Below are 21,118 nucleotides of genomic sequence, written 5' to 3' on the forward strand. Positions count from 1 at the left end.
AGATACATGGCATCATAACAACACCCTCTGCCCTTAGACCCTCACATCGACTGAGGAAAAACTCCATGGAAAACCCTTTTAACAGGACAATAGATGTTGTATACAGACAAGAAAACAGTTTATAACACAGAATGTGGGAAACATGGAAATGTTAACAAGAGCTGATGGAGGCAGCTTCTGGTGGGAGGAAAGGCAGGGAGAGCAGACCAGTTTAATGGGAGGACTGGATGGCAGAATATCAGTCACTGAGCAGGTACTGATAGATGCTGCTGTCATATGGTATGAACAACTTCATTGTGACTTTTGACTTTTATTGGAGTCAAACGTGACTGTGAGATTTTGATACCACCTCTAGGTGTGATCCGTTGTAACCAGATACAATGAATCATTATAGAAACATTTTTCTTTGCTATAGACCTCCTTCCTTAGAAAACACATTCCCTACCTTGTGACTTGTTACTATCCAAACTGGTTAAGTAGGCTATTCATTGTGGCCTAAAACTTTTGTGTCCGGGTCACACAATCAAAATTTCAGTAATTCTTAATTTTGAGGTTTTTGATTTGGTAAAGTGTTCATTTGCAAACATGTAATTTTAACATACATGTATATGAAACAGTACTGAAGTGGGCCCCTGCCCTGTGACTTAGGGGTTTTGTGGGCCCTACTGGGCTGTCTATGTCATATATATTAAGTATAAACATTAGTGACATGAATTGATTTATTTTTGTTTGGTTACAATGAAATAGTTTGTCTTAATTTTTTCTCCTGAAATTTCATTATAAATTACACAGTTCTTCACCAAAAACTCCCAAGGAGAATTTCTAGAGAAAATAAGGTCAAGTCGTACCATTGTTTGTTGTCCAAGCTGTCAGTAGTCCTCTGCTCTCTACTTGTTCCTTGACAGGTGTAACTTGAAATCCTCTCTGGTTTAACAAGATTTCAGAGTTACTTCACTTTCCTCTAACACACAGCAGGAGAGTTGACCACATTTTTTTTTATTAGGCTTTGATCCCAATATTGGCAGCTCAGAGAAATCAGTGTAACATTCCACACATTGAACAGTTGATCATCGTCCGTCAGTTTAAAGACAGTGCTGTGTTTGTCCTGTGCTGTGCTCCTAAATCTTTTTTTTCTAATCTCTTTCTGATGCCCTTAGGTGAGCAAGTGGACCAGACTGTGTGAAATTGGCATCCCCTCTGCTGTTGAAGAACACCTCCAAAATCCCACAAATCAATTTCAGCAGCTGCCTCTCTCCATACTCACCTTAGAGCAAAGACTAGCAGAGCCTGTCAAAGTCCACAATGATGACAAAATACGGAGGCAGAAACTCCAAGAGCAGAGGCAGAATGAAAAGAATGAATCCCCTGGAGGCCAAGGCGATGTGGACAATGAGTCCAAACCTGGACAGTCAGCTCAGGCTTGTGATACACTTGAACTCAGGGCTGCTTTGGCCAAACTGTCTGTGGATTCAGTTCCAGGTCCGACCACTAGAGAGAACTCTGACATCAGGAAAGTGAAGACCACAGATCTCCCTCCGCTGGAGCGCGTGTTCGCCGAAGGACTGTACTTCACACTGACTGATGTGGTGCTGCTGCCATGCATCTATCAGTACCTGGTAGGGACCTTGGCATTTATGATTTATATTTGAAAGTTTTGTCAATAATGAAACCCTTGTGGCTAAGGACTCTGCTTTTAAGTTACTGCATAATTTAGATCAATGAGTACACATCAATGCTCCTTTCATTCTAGTAGGTTTCCTGCATTAGTATTACGTTTTGACCCAAAACAATCTTAACAACATTTACTGTAAGCAAAAATTCCCATTACTGTACCATGAGCAACCAAGTGCAGCCATGCGAGGCTTTGTCTCTTAACATAAACAATGGGACACATAGCTGAGGTCTGATGTCACCATATAGATGGTGCCATTCATGCAACAAGACCCCCATTACACGTACTTACAGGCGTTTTTAATGCCTTTTATTATTATGACTTGTCAAATTATGCGTGACTTTTGGTTTTGACACTCTGGTCAGGGTGAGCAGACAGTACATCCAGGTTCTTTCAGACCCATCCAGGCAGAAACTTGAGTTAAGAAGACTCGCTGCCTAAGACTTGGCACAGGTTTTTGCTCTCAAAGGTGGTCCAGAGCCACCTGGCAAAGGGTGATAACAGTGTATGGGAGAGCCTCTATTCAAATGCAGCAGATTGAAATGCATTTCAATGACTTTACTTTGGGAACATGTTTCTCTCTGCAACAGATCGGGAAACTGGTGGGTTGTTATCTTGACCATAAAACTCAGAACTTCTAAAAATCTTTCAGCCAGACTTGCTCCATATTCATTACCCTTAATGATTACATATTTTACAAGCAAAGTTTGTTATGGCAATTAAAGTACCTGCAGTGGAGACCAGAGCGTACTACTGCAGCTTAGTTCAATGGGATATTCTTATTGATCAGGATGCTGCACTGTCAGGCGGTAGAAGTGGATCTCAGCCTCCATTTCACCCCTCAGCCGTCTCCTAGCATTTCCTCAGCTGTGGGAATGAACTGAAGTTCTCACAATGAGGCTTTTAGTAGTCAGCTGTGCTCCAGTGGTTTCCAGTTTCACACTCAGCCTAGCGTGTCTCCTCTTAACGGCCATTACTTTCCACGACACATGGAGCCACGGTGGATCCTTCCCACTCCACCCACTTCTAGCACTGCGAAGTTGCCCCTTCCTCCCCCTCTGTTTGTGTCCCCGTCTCATCCACACACAGTCACACACAGTCACACACAGTGACACTGCCTCTCTGATCACGTCTCTGTTGGCGTCCTCCCCACCTGCCAGCGCTGTTTTGATGTATTTTCTGGCTTGCCCCTCGTGTGTGTGTGTTTCTGTCCACAAGTGTGATGAGAGAATTGTGGTGGGACCTGACGTCTCGCTCTGCTGGACAATGACACCTGAGATGAGTCATTTAATCAGCGTCTCCTGCTTTTTCTTTCTCCTCTCTTTCATTCCTTGCTTTGTCTTTGATAGTGTTCCCTCCAGGCCCACGCTGCAGGCACTCTACACCGACTCCCCCGCCTGCTACATTGGTACAGCCGCGTTCAGGAGGTACCTGGGGTCCTTCGGGCAGCCGAGGCTTGTGGCATGACCCTGTCCATCCCCGATGTTTCCACATCCAGACCCTCAGAGCTGACAGCAGAGGACAACCCACCTGACCTCCAGGAGAATGAGGAAACCCAGGAGATGACTGAGCTGCCTTTTGTTGGCGGCCCCAGGCCCACAATGACGAAACTTAAAGTAAATTATTACATTTCCTCACTTATCTCTCATCATGCTTCACCTCTCCGTGATCTCCAAACATATTTGCATTAACACACACACACACACTTACTGTGTAAATTGAAGAAGCTGTCTCCCATTGCCCCTCCACAGCACTGATAGACAGTGTGGAGGCTCCAACTGGTTGTTAACCATTATCCCTATAATTTCATGCCTACATTTTCTGCTGATTGTGCCTTCAGGATTGCAGCTCTAAGTTAATGTTATGGCTTCTGGCAGACTTTCTTAATTGCTGAAATGTTCGTTTTTCTGCCAGTGCCCTAAACGTAAAGTGCTTTCAGTCGCAGGATTAACATTTTAAGTGGGCTGTTTAAAGGTTTTAGGATGCTTATCTGTACACATGATTTTTCTCACATGGAGAATGTTTGTATGACAGTCATCAGTCAAGACAAACAAACAAAAAAGCGACCTTTGTTCAAATGAAACAGTCTGTTTATAACAGCAGTATTTTACTGCCCTCAGTACATTTTAACATTCTTGCTCCAGTATTCTCAGTGGATCCCATTTCCACTTGCTGTTGTGCAGACAGCGCACATTCAGCTTATCCTCATTTCAGGTGCAATAAAAACAATGAATGCGACCCAAAACAAAACAATGTTTTACAGCCAGGCTAAGCAGTTTCTAGCAATGGCTGAGAATCTCAGTGGAAAGAGACAAGACAGCAACAGTACTAGTGTAACATGTCCACACTTTTAAAAATGTAGTTCCCACTGGGAACATTAGTAAGACATGGACATTCATAGCTTACTTTGTGCACACACTGCCCCGGCAACACATTTTAGGTTAGTATTTCAGCAGGATTTGAACAGTGCAGCTGTTTAAAATGGGTTTGTCCTCTCACGACTGAGCCTTCAGACTGTTCTCTTGGCCTTGTTGCTCTGCTCCCTCAGCAAAGATCTGTCTGTGATTTCTTGCTGGCAAAGTGTCTGTAACCAAGTGATATGAAGGGATGGGAAGGGAACAGTAAAAGAGGTCTGGGTGGTCAGGATGGGATGTGTCTTAAACGTGCCATGTTGCCGGATGAAATTTAGTTAAGGCACAGATGTGCACAAATGACAGTTTTCATGCCTGGTTGAAATCAGACATTAAAACTGAGAGAAATGTGCAGACACACACACACACAGACACATGCACAATGGCTACCATTCTTTTTTTTTTGCCGAGAGGGATTACAAGGATGACTGCGTGTCGCCACCATCATGTCTGCAGTGCAGCTGTTGTGATGTCTTGGCCAAGGTGCCTCTGTGTGTGTGTGTGTGTTTGTGTGTTCATATGTTTTCATATATGACCGTGTCTCTGCCAAGGCAAGTACATAGAGACAGAGAAGGTTGTCGTCTGACTTTGTGACACGTGATCCCTCACTGCTGCTAACCAGACGCGCCAGGCTCATCTAGCTGCACTGCTCACAGTATAAATGGCTCATAAACTCTGCCTCTTTCCCCCTTCACTTAACACACAGTGATGCATGCCAGTCAAACAGCCTGTGCAATGAGGTGTAGACACACAACCTGCCTACTAAACGTAAACAAAATTGTAGCTCCAACACTACAATGCAGTATTCAAACTTGTCTGCTACTGCTCCCCACTTGATTGACAGGAGTCTCACTCTCCCAGCTACTGACATTAGCACAGCTTAATTTCTGATAGCAGTAAAAGGAAAAAAGATCCAGGATGTCCCGTTGTAAGGACAAGGACATTTGTCCTCCAGAGACTGATATTACTCATTGTCTATTCCTGTGGAAACCTCTTGTTGTATATGACAGATTATGTACTTGATGCCTAGAACAGCAGGTTCATCAGGGTGTTGTGTTTACATCAATCCCAATGGAAGCTTGAGCTGATAAACACCCACGTCGACTACAGACTAATTTGACCCAGTTGTGATCGCCAATTGTGTTGCTTTCCATTGCCAACAAAGGGTCGATGCAAGTCTTTGTGGATTTTTTTAAGGGCCATATAGTTACTCTTGGTCCGAAGGATTTGGCCATTAATCACCATCAAGCCAGCTCAGTTTGTATTGTCTTGTGTGTCAGCACAATAATAGCCAGCTAATGCGGCTTTAGATTATGACTGATGCAGTTTGCAGATGTGATCTAACCAACACAGACATGATGGTGATCTTTTGAACCACACTGTTACTGCCTCTCATTTAATATTTCTGTTGTGGCAGAAGTTGAGCTTGACCTCTACTCCCAAGCTTGTTTTCAGCCTCTAACTCTTGACCCTGTGGCCCAGCTGATGCCATGCAAGGCAGATTGAAACTTGCTGCCCTGACATATCCTGTATCATTTTACTGTGATTTTAAGTAATCTTATATTGATGATACATATATAGTCAGATAACATGCTCTTGAACGCACCAAAACATTTTACTGGCAAACTAAATATTGAGAATTTTGGAAGACTTTAGTCAAATATCTGAAAATTACCTTGTAGTCCAGTGATCGAAAAACATAAAGCCCTTTAAAGTCCACTCCAATAGATTTCAATAGAATAATTCTCTAAAATATGCTACTAGCAGAATATTTTAATTTATGTTGTAACATGACACCACACAGAATGCCATATTAGCTAGTGAGGCAGTACTTAGAACAACTAAATATTTTCTTTACAATTGGGTTTATTACTGGGCTTCATCAGTTCATGTACGCAACTGACCAGGCTGGAACTGGTCAGTTGACTGGTCAGAAAAAAAAAAAAAATTAAATTCAGTAATAATGAAACACAGGGTTGCCATGATAACTAAACAGGATTATACACTACCCGTCCAAAAAAAAGTCACCTCTTGGATTTAACTAAGGTAATAGGTAAGAGCCTCCCATTGGATAATTATTACTGCATAGATGATTATGTTTGGCTGGCAACAACGTACAGTATCTTACCCTAACTGATGCAGTCTCATTTCTTAACACTATGTCGGAAGACACATCCTGTGGTCGTGGAAAAGATGTTAATCTGTTTCAGAGGGGTCAAATTATTGGCATCAAGCAAATAAAACATCTAAGCTTATCGAAATGATGCCACAGCAAATGCGTGCGGTAAACAAACCTAAAGGCGGCCCAATGAAATATTAGAGTGTGTGACTTCTCTTTTTTTGGACGAGCAGTGTACTTTATTTGAAATAAAGCCCCAGGACAAGGAAAGACTTAAAAAAAAAAGAATGAAAAGAATAAGATATCACATCAGTATGTTGGTATTGGTTTTGAGTGAATTACTGTCAGATGCCCGTATATCATGGACATTAACCAAACTGTGAATGATATTTTCCCTGCTGCACTCACCTATTCATGTTTATTAGAGGTTATGTAGGAGCTGTTATCAGTATTAATTAGAGAGGCAATTCATCTGAAAGAAAATGTGCAGTTTAGAGTCATCCTCCGAAAGGGACATCTTAAAATGAATTTATTTCTACAAGAATGACTCAACACCACTTTCCTTCCTTTTATAGACTGTCTCTAAGTACATTTTATTGTTCCAACCCTCTTATCATTAAAGAGAGAGAGAGAGAAAAAAAAGTGCTTTACCTTTTCTGCTTTGATTTGCTATGTTTCTACAGTAGTTCTCAGAAGTGCATTGGATGTGCGGAAGCAAGTGTTGTGCTGGTTCTCTATTGAGAAAGTAATAAATGCGCTAGTGGAGGTTTTTCCTCAAGTGTAGCCTCTGATCAGTGTGAGTAAGGTAACAGAGGCCTTGTTCAAGAGCAACTCTCTTTGATTTGCTTCATTACAGCCATTTGGACCACAGAACCTCAAGGCTGTGGAGGGGTTTCTATGGTAACCTGTGTATTTTTGTGCGCTTGTGTGTTCCTCCCTTAGGAAAATGGCATCGAGGCAATCTTCACTCCTCATCCTTGCCCTGCCTGGACCCTCCCGTGGGACAGCTTACCAGGAGCTATCAACCCTACTGAAGGTAAGAGTTACAGTAGTACAACTGGTGGCTCCCACCTTTGGTCCCTCAATGTTTCTTTCTCCGCTCTGCCCTTGAACTCTTTTCTGCACTGTACTTTTTAAAATTCTTTTTCATAAAAATATTTTCATTGTTTTCTCTCTCTTTACTTTGTCCAAATACACCTCTTTCTGTCTGCACCAGAACATCCTTCTCTCATCGGTTTTACCTCCCCCACCTCTTTATCTGTATGCCTCGACATCACTCCCTGCTCCTTCTTTCTTTCACCTTATTACTTGGCCAAAGTCAAAACAAATACTGTATATGGAGCAAGAATGAGGAATGTGTATAAATATTTGCATAAAACCTTCCCTTGCTGCTGCTGTGGCCTGGTGATTTTCAGTGGCACCTCGCTGCCCCCCTCTCCCCCCTCAAAAGAAAATATTATCTGTTGACATATGGCAAAGCTTCCTATTCAGCTTCAGCTGGATGAGTTTCCCCATTAAAAAAAGAAGAATTTTAAAGTGCTTATCTCATTGTGTTATCCTCCTTATGTTGTGGGGATGAGCTCTGTGACAGAAACAGACTCAGCACAACAGAAACACACAAAGATCCCTACACACTGGAGACACAAACAACTAATGTGCAATGTCAAACTTGTGCATATGCCTTGGTGGATAGTGATTGTGGTGAGAGCAGTATCTAATAGGCGGTGGAAGGGTTGTTGATTGCTGCCCCAGGTGGCACTGGTGAAGCAGAAAGAAATATCTGTTTCTTCGTATCCCTTTGTCTTGGCTGCATTATTTTTCTTCTTTAGTGAGTTGTCTGTGTCGCCAGTGATGCTAAATTGTGTGTATATGCAAGTGCTGGAGCAGCTGCAGGACATCAGTGTTTTATTATTATCATTATTACAAGGAAATGGAGGAGGTTGGTACAGACACATATGTAGATGTATGAATATTCAGACATTTCCTTCTTTCTTCATCATTTTGCCATACATATATTTCTTGCGACCTTTCATTTTCACTTATGTGGAAAATCGTGACGAGCAGAACCTTGCTCTCATCGTTTATTTCCTCCGCTTATCAGAGAACATGGGGGAAATGAAACCAGAAAGACATTTAATCACTTCGATGAATATGGTAGCATAAGTTCAGCTTCCCTCCATGTCTTGCTGAAGGCCCAACGTCCAATTTGTTACATTATTATTATGTCTGTATGTAAGTTTTACTTTAAACGGTGTCATTGGTGCCATTTTCTTGTCATTTCATCAATCCAGTATGGACTCATTTTAACTGTTGCATCAGTTGGTATATTATTTACATTAGGACCACATATATAGTAGTGCAATTAGAAACACCAGGTGCGGCATCTATATTTAAGACAACATAAACTCAACACAGACTTAAATAAAATCATCATATTTAACATTTATTCCAGATCCTATCGATAAAGTATAGACCTGCACTGCATCCTTCCTCACGTTTTGCTTGTTTTGTGCACTTTCATCAGCTGGTTTAAACAGTGACTGGTCATGTCCCTGTACATGTTGGATTACTGTCCTGACTGAGATTTAGGGACCTTGTATCAAAAGGACTGCAAGTCTTTACCCGATATGGATGTGAACATCCTCAAACACAAGCATAGTGGCAGTAGAGGAGATAGTCTATGTGTAATTGAAAGGCAGCACTTTACCCCGATTGTCACCATTTTATTTCAAGGACAAAGACCTGGATTGGTGTTATAACAAAGAAAAACATGTCGCTATCCTGCAACTCTCTTACTGCACTGTGTTAGTTGTAATTTTGACAGGCAACTGTGGCCTCTGATGTAGCTCATCGTCGTACAACTTAATCATCCGTTCTTATCCCAGAATCCCCTGCTGATATCCAAACAGAAGTACTCTTGATGGTGTGGGCAGTGTGTCTATTCTGAGAGTGAGGATTGAGGAGAGGGACTACATGAGCAGTGCCACTTCGGTCGGCACTCTGCATGATAAACGGAGCTGTTGATATCTCCTTCTGCAGTATATGGTCGGTGGCTAGGTACTGCATTTCAGTTCTGTGTAATTAAAGAGGAGCAGAGACGAAAGGCAGCCAATTTGTCCAGAACTCCACCGCGTGGGCTTTCCCATCTATCTGCCCCTGCAGCATACACCAATGGCTACACACACGCCTACACGTACAGTACTAGAGGGAAAATTACAGCACTTTCCCCTTGCGTATGCAGAAATATTTCCATACCTGCAAAACTAATATACCATACGCCTTTGACAGCAGTCTTATTTCTATGTATGGGACGGGTTTATCTCTTTCATGTAAGTGCATAAACAGTTCAGTCTGCAAGTTGGATAGTTTTGGCTCTCTACCCCCAGAGCATTGAATTTAAAATGAAACTGCGACCAGCAGGTCAAAGTGCTGATGTTCACCTTTAATTCAAGTCTTTGCATCAGCATTCAATTTACAGGTTTTTTTTTTATTTTGCTTTTTTTTTTCAATCCTTGTGCCCTCTGAAGGGAAAGGTTACAGTTTGCACATCCACTATGGGTGTGAACACTCCCAAGATCTTTTTCAAAGCTGAAAGTCAGCACTTTAATCTTGTAGCTGTTTTCATGTGAAATGCATTATTAAGGTGTAAAGCCAAAACAATAAAGAACACATCACTGCCTTGATACTTTCCGGCTGCACCTCTCTTTCTTTCAGACTTATAGTATGTGCTCCTCCCTTGGTTTATTTATTGCTCCAGTCTGTTGACCCAACTAATTTGCATTCAATGGAAGAGCATCCTACATGCAGATGTTCAGGTGTGCATAATGTACAGAGAAACAAAGAGACCACTGTGAATGAGAGTTGGGTTTGTTTTTTTTTGTCCCTTGATGGTAGCAGCACTAAATATGCTGAGGGCTGCCTGCAGACAGGTAAACAGCTATGTGAATACAGGGGCCATTGTGTAAAGCAGCCAGTGTCTCGTCTCCAGTGCCTCACTTAATGGAGGCAGGGGGGTCGGCAGCGAATAAAGCAGACTAGAATGATGGAGTGTGCGACAGTGGGAGATTGAGATAGGGGTGAGGCCGCATGAAGAGAGACCGGGGTTATCAGGAGAAAACAAGGCAGGGGAAGAGGGGTGAACAAGACAATGAGGCATAAAAAAGGGGAGGGCTGGGGAGGAAACCGCATAGTTGTCATGCTTGAGACATGCTGCTATTAGGTCCTCCAGGCTTGTTTTGGTACAAGGAGATGAGATGACTTTCTGTGTCTTTTTCTTTTTCTCTACAAGGGTATGACAGAAGTTGAACTGCTGGAGTGAAAACTGGCTCCATTTGTCTCTGTCTCCCGGCTTTGACTGCTGCAGAGATGTGATTGAGATTTCACAAACTCCACACTTGTCTGGTGTGATTCCTCCTTTTTCTTTATGGAAACTTTGAAGCCAAAAAAGCCAAAAAGTTGAAAAACAGACATCACCATTATGATTATTTGGAGAAATGTTATCACAGCTGTCATCACAGTTATAATTCATTATGCCAATATGTATAAACCTCATGTTAATAGACTGGAAAATCAAACTGCAGCACCTTTTGGAAAGGCTAAAAGGTACAATATTTTCTTTGTTCAATTATTAATTCTTTGCTTTGTTTCCCCCATAAATAACACAAAATTTCAAAGATCAACAGAGCTCCCATCATGTGGCTTTGATGGTTTATTAACAATATTCAGCATATTCAGTCAATGTCTCTGTTTCCATCCAAAAGGTAACACCCCCCACCCCCACCCCAGCACCTCTCAGAAAGCAACATTTATAGATTTCCATTGTGTTCTCGGCTCTTGTACACTATATAGGTTACATGTTTCATTTGACCTTTAACAGAGCTCATTTTCTTCATGAACCTGAAAAAACTTTTTTTTGTCCTTTCCGTGAAGCTGAACAAGCTGTAACTACAACGCTGACATATTATAATCTTCTAAGAAATTCATAGTTCCCAAGTAAATGGTGATATGGACAGCAATTACATAGCATTTCTATAGTCTCATTGGTCACTCAAACTGCTTGTGACATTTACTCACACTCATACATCACACTCATACATCGATGGGACAGCCTTCAGAGGCAATGTGGGGTTCAGTATCCATTCAAGGATACATGGCTCAAAGGAGAATTGAACTACCAATCCTCTGTTAAGTGGACAACCTGCTCTACCACATCCAGCAGATACCAAATAACAACAATAACAATTTAGAGTTGTGTCTCAAGTTCAATCTTTACTCTCCTTCTAGATCTATCACTAACCCCTGGATGAAATATGTGGCTCTGTGGCAGCTAAATGTTTCACTATGGTCACCTATGTCTATTCTGCTGTTTTATGACAGATAAGAAGTTAGCACACATCTGCCAGCACTGACCAAACTGGTGTTGATGAGAGTGGTATATGTGTATCGCTGGTGTTGATGAGAGTGGTATATGTGTATCGCTGGTGTTGATGAGAGTGGTATATGTGTATTAGGGCTGGACGATTATTGCAAAAATCATAATCACGATTATTTTGGTCAATATTGAAATCACGATTATTTACACGATTATTGGGGGGGGGGATTTATCTATCGATTTATAGCTTGACCATGCTACATTATTACCTTAAATAAACAGTGCCAATGTGTGTTTAAGGTTTTTAAGTTTAACATTTTTAATATTTATTCAAAATTAATTTAAAACTTTTTTTTTTAAGTTTTATGATCCAGCTGCAGAAACTATACAGGGTGTTTAGCTTAACTTTTCTACATTTTTACCTTGAATAAACAGATTTGGAGTAATTGTCATCGTTTAACTTATTAACTCATTGAGTGCCATTGACGTATATATACGTCAATCAAAATCCAACGCTTGAGTGCCATTGACGTATATATACGTCAAATGCACTTTTCTGCGGCTGGTAAATGGGGACGCTGTTGCGCACACTGTGAGTAATTTTGGGGCTTCTGGGATGTGTAGAACGAAGAAGACTGTGCAGTATTTTTCAGAATAAAACACCGATAGACAAAAAAATAATCGTTTTTCTTCGATTACAGTGTTTTTATGATCGTGAGAAGCCAAAATCGTAATCACGATCAAAATTCGATTAATCGTCCAGGCCTAATAAGCCTGCATGTCAGCTGATGGTATGTAGCTTTTATAGGGGTGATCCTTTGCAATAATGACTATTCAGCAATATGAGACCACACAGTATAAAGTGGTTTCACAGCGTCTCGAGGCAGCATTTAAAAACAATTGCAGTACAATGTTTTCAGATGAGCCGGAACCTGCTACTCCTTCACAGACATCCTCCTGCGTCATTGTCCTCTTTGTACTGAAATCCCAGTCTAAATGTTAGAGATGCACCAGAAGTCACGGCCCACGCTCTCAAGTGCTGTGCTTGTTTTTTTCTGTGCATTGGTCCAAATTGAGTAGTTAAACATCTGTCATGCTTAGTTTCCACAAACCGCTCAGACCATGTTAGTTTGGGAATAGGAGGACAGGTCTGTAAAGATGCATGAAAGATGGAATATCAGTTGGGTAACAGCTAACAGATATTTAGTTGTGTAGGAGGATATGTACTTCTTTCTCCTATGTTTATAAAAGGCTTCGCTGACTCGGACTTTAAGATGTTAAATGTGCTCTGGGACAGCGCTGTTGTGTCTATTTCATCCACTGTTAAGTCAGTTGGCTGTTTGTAATGCACATGATTTCCCCTCAGGCATATCATCTCACTGTTATTGAACTTAGATGAAGATAATTAGCTGGATTTGATTCAAGTCCAGATTTATGAATATCCCATTACATTTCCTTAATTTTCTCAGAGTAGATATTAGAGCGGACTAGATATATTGACTGAGTGCCCTGAGGACACAATACAATTTCTTTCAGTTGCACTTCACGCCAGTGCATTTAAGAAAAAAAAAAAACTTTAACTAAAGGAATATGGTGGTAATTTTATTTCCCCACTTATTGAGAATTGTTTCCCTCTCGGTTAATTTGAACAGTTCACATAGGGCCTGGAGTTTTATTTGCTTGTAATCTGTGTAAAGTGCTTGTAGAAATACCCTCACAGTAGTTCTTAACTATTTCAGACAGAGATCAGATTGCACACAGTGGATATGAGGATACTGATGAAGCCCACCTATATTAACTTGACATCACAGTTCAGTCAGACTGAATGCTGCTGTAATCAATATTTTTTGTATCAAGAGTGGATCAAGTGGGAATCTGTGGGCGTTTCTGTGGAGTGTGTTAGCTGATGGTCATAGTTAAGCATTTAGCAGGTCATGAGCCCTAAGGAGGTGGTGGAGACCAAATTAGGGATAAAAGGAGAGTGGATGTCGTAAAGATGTTTAAAGAATGTGCAACTCATTGCCAACACATTCCCCCCAACAGCCTAATATGATGGCAATATTTCAGCATTTTGTTTATACAGCTTGTTGTCCAGTTTCAGTAAATTGAAATGTTTCGGTTTGGGTTTTGTTGAACACAATTACACCTTCTCTTTAACACCTGTAGAGCTTGGGCACCACATTTCAGTCTTTCACCTGAATTGGAGTCTGTGTTCATGTTTTTTTTCTCTCTGTCCAGCTGTCAGGCTGAGTGGAGCACTGCTGAGAGAAGCACAGCAGGCTTCGTCACAGATCTGTTTAACCGCTGCCCTGCTACATCACCACATCACTTTAGTTAAAGATAATGTTGCTGCTGATCCTCTCTCCCTTTCTTCCAAATGCATTCTTGGTTTTTGAGGGGATAGCTGTACGTTCAAAAAAAGAAGAGTGACAAGGGCATAGAGTCAAGACCTGGAGCAGGGTGATTTTTCAGTGAGTCTGTCTGCCTGTCAGGTGCTGGTCAGAAGGTGCTTGCCAATTCTACGGATTCTGCCAGACAACTGTCGAGGGAAATCTGGATGGAGGACCAGTAGGTCGACATTCCCCTCAGTCACTTGTAAATACATTCTAATAAATATCAATCCTTGAAGTCTGTGTCCAGTTTCCCAACACTGGATGTATAGCCCACTTGACACCTTTCAAAAATTCAACTGCCACATTCCTAATGCGTGTACTGAATGAAATATTCTGCCTCATTGTGTCTTCGATCCAGAAATCTTACAGTTGGAAAGGAATCAGTTCCTCAAAAACAGTTTAGCGAAACAATGAACTTCATCACACCACGATAAAGGTGGGACAGCAGTCTACAGCAATGAAGTGAAGTCGTGGTGATTTGTCCAAATCCTAATACAGTATGAGTTTGCTACAGTAACATGCCTTAAACCAGTGGTTCTCAACTGGTGGGTCGGGACCCAAAAGTGGGTCACAGACCCATTCTGGATGGGTCGCGGACCCATTCTGGACGGGTCGCGGACAGCTGGTCAAAAAAGGAAATAATATTTAATGCTCATCTGATGTTGGACATGTCTTTTATTTGAAAAATAACTTATATTGAAAGGCATAGGAGACACGTGAATGGTCCTCCTCAGTTTCTTATTATTTGCTCCATTTGCTCTGAATGCAAATATATCAGTTTCTTATTAATGTGGCCTGAATGCAGTGAATCTTGTTTTGTTTTGTGGGTCTTTATTTTGTGCAATTTAATATTTATTCACTTTTGTGAATATGCTCTGAATGCAGAGATGCATTAGAAGTCAAATATATCGTTTTGTTGGTCTCCATTTTGTGCAGTTTGACATTTTTTTATTCACTTCCGTACATGCAGTTGTCATGGTCCTCCTCAGTTTCATTCATGTGCTCTGAAATGCACTTTGCTCAATAAAGAGCAAAATGATTTTTTAAAGGCTTAAAAAAAAAATCTTGGTTTGAATTCTATAAAAGTGGGTTGCGACTTAATGACCATGGGAAAATGTGGGTCCCAGAGTGAGACTAGTTGAGAACCCCTGCCTTAAACAACTATGATAGCCTTTTCAGGATTAGCAGCAGGGATAATATTTCACTTGTTCACCATCCTAGTTTAGCATGACAGTATTCTACCATTTGTTTGTTAGCAAACCAAATGCAAAGTACAGCCGTGGATGATGGGAATAATGTTAATTGAGCATCATTAAAGCACCAAACAGGTAACAACTTTGATTTCATGATTGGGCTTGATGGGTAGTCAAGTGGATGCGACAGTAACAGTTGTAGTTCTTGAGAAGAACTTCATGGCAATCTGTCCAATAGTTGAGGAATTTGACTCAATGGCACAAATCAGGCTCTGTCATCTGGGATCCATAAAATGTTGTGCAGGAGTTGACTTTATCGCCTCGAGAGACAACAACTGTTTCTTTTCCTTTACAAAGTTTCATAGCAATTCATACAATAGTTGTTGAAATATTTCTGGAACAAAGTGCTGGAACTAGCTGGCATGGTACCACATGGGTAAAATGTTAATATGAGTTTTGCACTGAGTGCTGTCAGTGCCTGTGTAATTAAAGGAAAATTGCATGTTTTTAAAACTCGAGCAAGAGTTTTGGCGAGCATAAATTAATCCAAAAACACAGGTGTGATTTATTTATTTATTTTTCATTTTACAGTGCTGTTCGGGATACGTGTTTGTATGAGCTAATATGCGCTAACACCTCTTTCTCTTGGGTTTTAAGCTCCACACAGCAGGCTGTGACTCTCAAATCACTCCTCTCATTCTCAATTAATTGAACTCATTAGAGCCTTTAAATTGGAGATTTAAAGATATGCGGTAAACATGGGACCAAGCACAACAGGCAACCAGCTTTGTTACTCCCAATTAGAGGGATAATTGGCACTTTATTTCTACAATTCAAGTTCAAACACATCTAGACTCCCTGGAGGGTTACCACAGAGTTTCATTATTTGCAGTGATGTTTGAGTTGTGCCCATTTAAATGCAGAGCCACTGGCTGCCTCCATGATGAGCTCCTTGCAAATGTCATATCATGAATATTCATTTGTCTCCTTAGTTTTGTTTTGTTCAATAATCTCTGGTGAGCGACTGTGGTGTGGGTACGAAGCGAAGACACAATTTGCCTAACCCTCAGCCAGCTTATAGTGGGTTTTGGATTACATAGTGTTTCTTATGCTGTTTCACTAGGCCCATAATTAATTACCTATTAATGTTTCCAGCCCTGAGTGGAATGTAAAACCAAATCTTTTCTCAGTTGGCCTCTCCTTTAGAGAACAGTTTAACATACTTTGTCTATTAAAAGCTTGTAAGTTTGGGGTAAAGGGAGGACATTCAAAAACTTTGGTCGTATTCTTTAGTTGTTAACACTTTTCCCATCATAGAGATATTATGGCAAGTCTTTAAGGCTTTGACTTAGTAGAAGACAGTTTTTTGTTCATTCATTAGATAGAACAGTAAGTAACACTGATTAGTGATCAGTCAAGAAAACTCTTTGATAACGTTTTTAAGCTAACATATACTCCAGTCAGTCACACAATTAAAACCAACAGCTGATTATATACATTATATCTATATGTATGTTCATAAGTGATACATGAGGTTATTTGATATGGTAGACTGAAATAAGCACACTCAGTTTTGAGTAGCAGCTGGGAACACCAGCAACCTTATTGTGTTCACTTTTGTGTCGGAATATGTTTGTTCATCAGTCGGAAAAACTTGTTCAATAGACAAAATAAAGTGGTGAAAATATTCAAAAGTAGAACAGAACATCAACAGATATTGGTTAGTTATAATGTTTCTATGATTTTTTTCATGAAGGATCACCTTGATAACCGTACCTGATGATTCAGAGCTTCTTATGCATCAAAGGACAATAACTCCAAATAAGTACAAGGAAAAAAAGATCTTGTTTTGACAAAACATTGATTAAACCAACAGGATATTAAAAAATAGATATAAAGCAGGTAAATAAATAAGGTATAAAAACTGTTTGGGCAATTAAAGGCAAGTGGAGCAGTACAGTGTGCAGGGGGGGTATAAACAGTAATCCAGACATATTCGGAGCATTGCCTTTATACGACGGAGTATTAGGGCCACATTTAAGGAAAAAAAAAGTCACAAACTTCGAGAATAAAGTCGTAATTTATGAGAATAAAGTTGTAATTTACGAGAATAAAGTCATAATATTACGAGAATAAAGTCATAAAATTACGAGAATAAAGTCGTAATTTATGAGTAATAAATTTTATGAGAAAAAAGTCATAATATTCTAACCTGTTGTTTTAGAGGAAGACAGTTGGTAAAATGGGGACCGTGGAGGATTTTCTGGAGTTATACTTTAGGATAGGTTTCACAAAAAAGGAGATACTTAATCTTTTGGCACATCAGCATCATATCATCATAAGTATTAGGACTTTATATGCAAGAAAATGCATCTTTTCCGGAGAAATAACCAGACGGACTTGGAGGAAATCGCTGCTTTTGTGGAGGGGGAAATGGCTGGAACTGGTCAACTGCAGGGTTATCGGTGGATGCATCAGCGGGCCATTCAGAGGGGTTTCGTGGTGTCTCGAAACAATCCGACTGATAATTAAGATTATGGATCCAGAGGGAGTCGAGCTCCAGCGAGCACGGCGTCTCTGACACCGGCAATACACTTGCAGAGGCCCCAACGCCAGAATAAAATGTCTTCATACAAACATCTGCAAGTGACCTCAAGAAATCCAGTGTCTTTGGCTTACTTTTGTAATCCATGACAACATGATCACAAATGATCAACACATACGTTCTGTAAACAATAATAACCTTGCTTTGATCACAACAGATCAATACATTTTCTGTACGACTTCTTAAACAACATGTAACGAAGGTAAACCTATAGGTTAACTAAAACCTAGGTTTGCTCAGTGAGCAGAACAGTTTAATAAACGTTTAGCCGACAGCAACATTACCCTGCTCACTGTGGTATATCACCTTTTCTCGTCTCGACCTACTTCCATTTTACTTCGACTTTTTTCTCATAAAATTATGACTTTATTCTCATAAATTATGACTTTATTCTCGTAATATTATGACTTTATTCTCGTAAATTACAACTTTATTCTCATAAATTACGACTTTATTCTAATAAATTACGACTTTATTCTCAAAGTTTGTGATTTTTTTTTTCCTCAATGTGGCCCTAATACTCCGTCGTACCTTTAAGAGACCTTTATATTGGTTAATTTTTGTCAACAATTAAAAAAAAAAAATGGTCGCCTGATCATATTGCTCAGCTTTTCTGAAGCTTCATGCTTCTCCAAACTATATATTTAGAAGAATGAGAATAACCATAAAAATAACATAGCAATCATCTTTTAAGGTAAGTTTTTGGTATTATTGTTAGAAGCAAAATTCTGACATCTGAGACGGAGACTGATTAAATAAGATAAGCTTAACTGAAAAATAAAACCAAATTTTCATGCCCTCATTAGTAAAAGTAGTTAGTAATGTGTGAACTTGGATGGACTTAGTTGGCCACAAACTCCAAATTTACTAGAAACTGGTGTAGAGTTGCATTATACAGTGTGAAGTGAAAATGGTGGCATAAATTCAACGAAAGTTAGTAGAAAGATGCAAATAGGGGTGAGCAGATGCAGAGGGTGAAAATAAATTAAATGAAAGGTACACCCTGATTTGATGAATAATATTTTCCACTGTGTCTTGAACCAATTCGCTAACCCAAATTAGCAACTCCAAGCTGAAAACAGCAACATGATACTTAGTTTGGAAGGATGCTCAGTACATCTGTCAGCTTCATTTGCACAATTTATGGCTTGGCATGCTATGTAATACCAGTTCACAGACACTTGGTAATTACAGGAGATGGAACTTCACAGAACAGGTCTGAATTAAATGCAGTCGTATGTGTTTCACATTTGTTATTAAACTTTTCCATTTTGTTTTCTTTGTGTTCCTCCTTCTGTCTGGTTTTCTTATGTTGTTGCTCTCTCTCTTTTGTCCCTCCTCCCTTCTCCTTACCTGCCTTGCATTGTCATCACATCTCCAACCTCTTACCTTTTTCCACTTTTCCACTTTTCCTCCACAACCTCAGACCATAAGCATTGCTTTTACATGGAGGGGATATATTAAAATGTATTTGCACACTCCCCTGACAACACATGTAGAGCATTCTGTCCTTGTGAAAAGTAAGTGCATCACTTTTGTATTTGTTCTGCCCCTCCCTGAACAAAGTGATCTCGCTGGAGTCTCTCATTATGTTGGCAGAGGCTCAAAGGAAGGCTCAAAACTTATTATTATGTTCTGTATCTGGTGACCACTGAAATAGGTGATGTGTCATATTTGGTTTCAGTGTGGTACTGTTAGATGTGCTTCTATTGTATGAGAGACCTCCCCCAGTGCCCACATCTAATTTGGCTCAAAAGACGGTTGTGTATGGACTTTGGCATGTGTCTCTGTTTCTGTCTGTCTGTGTCGTACGCCTTGCTGTTTCTCGAGTTTTCCCTCATGTTTTTCACACCCACACACGGTGTCATCTTACACCGCCATAGGGGTGAGTTGTCGTCCGTGTGTGGGTGTGAGTTAGTGTGTGTTTTGTCCGCTTCTGCATTGACAATTAGACCAAATTGCAGGGGCTTCCATTCAAATTCAAATGATTATAGTGGCTTTTACATGTTCATTTTACATGTGAATTTAAAACGCGGAAAGTCATTTGCATCAGCAGTTACTGGCACAAATTTGTCTTATTGTTAAACTGTCATGTCATATAATTGAGTTATTTGGGCTTATATGGCTTGGACGACTGAAGAGAAATGGTAGCTTGTGAGAAATGTTTTGCTCATAGGCAGGTGGCTCAGAGAGTCAGAATAATGATTCATCCAAATCCTGCTCCAATTATCCAAGGGCACAAGAAGTGTTTGTGGCCACTCTGCAATCCCCTTGATTCTTAACCCACTTTCCCAAATAAGCATATTTGTGCATTACCATGGCATTTGCAGATATAAGAGGGAAATAGATATGTATGCTGCATCCCATTTACCTCCAAAGTCAGATGTTGGAGCTCCGACTGACAACATGCTCAAATCGACTGCATTCAAGTACAAGTCAGAAGATTGTTATAGCTGCCTGAACATTGTTATTACTATCAATAGGAGTTGATAACACAGCATTACATGGTGTTGTGCAGCATCACAAGTGTTAAAAAGGAGTATCTGCAGCTCACTCTTCTGTTGATGATCAGAATTCCATTGTCAGGTGGCGAGGATAAACTTTAAAACTGCGAATGCAGAAAGTCTGACCTTCTAGTACTGGATTGCACCAATATTTGAAACAAAGTTTACTCTTTGTATCCCCAAAATAAAATACCTATTTCAGAAAACATTGAACCGATAATGATCTGCAATCTGTCAAGAAGAAGTTTTTTTTTTTTTTGAAAGCTTTCCTTTCAGCCACCAGCAGTCGATTCCTGCAGTGGCAATGTAAGCTTAATGCACAGAGATGAAGAGAGAATCCCTTTATTTCTCACAATAGAGGGGCCACGACTCTGGCAACCCAACATTTCATGAGAAAAAAAACAGGAAGTGCAGAGACCATCTGGCTGGAGTCCAGCCAGCCTTTATTTATCCTTGACTTAGCACTGCAAAGCTAGGGCTGAAAGCCACACTGGAAGATTTTACAAAGGTGGCAGGCCAATAGACATCGACACGGCCCTCCACAGATGCCAGCATTGTGCCACTTAGTCCCTGACTTTGACAGCTCCAACAGAGTACAGAGAGCAAAGGATGAATAGGAATAGTGTGTGCACTGAATAAAAACAAACTACTAAGCTGAAGGTTTCACAACAGGAAGAATGGCTGCATTTCGGTATATTGTTGAAAATATTTATTCCATTCATATTTATTATTAAACTTTTTCTAAGTACTTGATACTCTTTCTACTTCCACGACTACTTATACCAAACAAATCTTCAATCCATAAAACTCAACAATATTCAGGGACACAACTGTTTATTTTCATTAGCAG

The 21,118-nt window shown here is 40.3% G+C and overlaps 1 protein-coding gene across 1 annotated transcript in view; it reads left to right on the forward strand.

The window, feature by feature from the left end:
* Positions 1–21,118, forward strand: part of gstcd (glutathione S-transferase, C-terminal domain containing) — a 55,401-nt gene that overhangs the window by 818 nt on the left and 33,465 nt on the right. Inside the window, exons 2-4 of the mRNA XM_085780548.1 lie at positions 1,158–1,616; positions 3,022–3,288; positions 7,145–7,238. Of these exons, the coding sequence (XP_085636674.1) occupies positions 1,158–1,616; positions 3,022–3,288; positions 7,145–7,238 (820 nt within the window). The remainder of the gene's footprint in view (positions 1–1,157; positions 1,617–3,021; positions 3,289–7,144; positions 7,239–21,118) is intronic.

This window comes from Trachurus japonicus, chromosome 1 (genome assembly GCF_045865225.1).
Source record: "Trachurus japonicus isolate A0001 chromosome 1, Traja_1.0".
NCBI classification, from domain to species: Eukaryota; Metazoa; Chordata; class Actinopteri; order Carangiformes; family Carangidae; genus Trachurus; species Trachurus japonicus.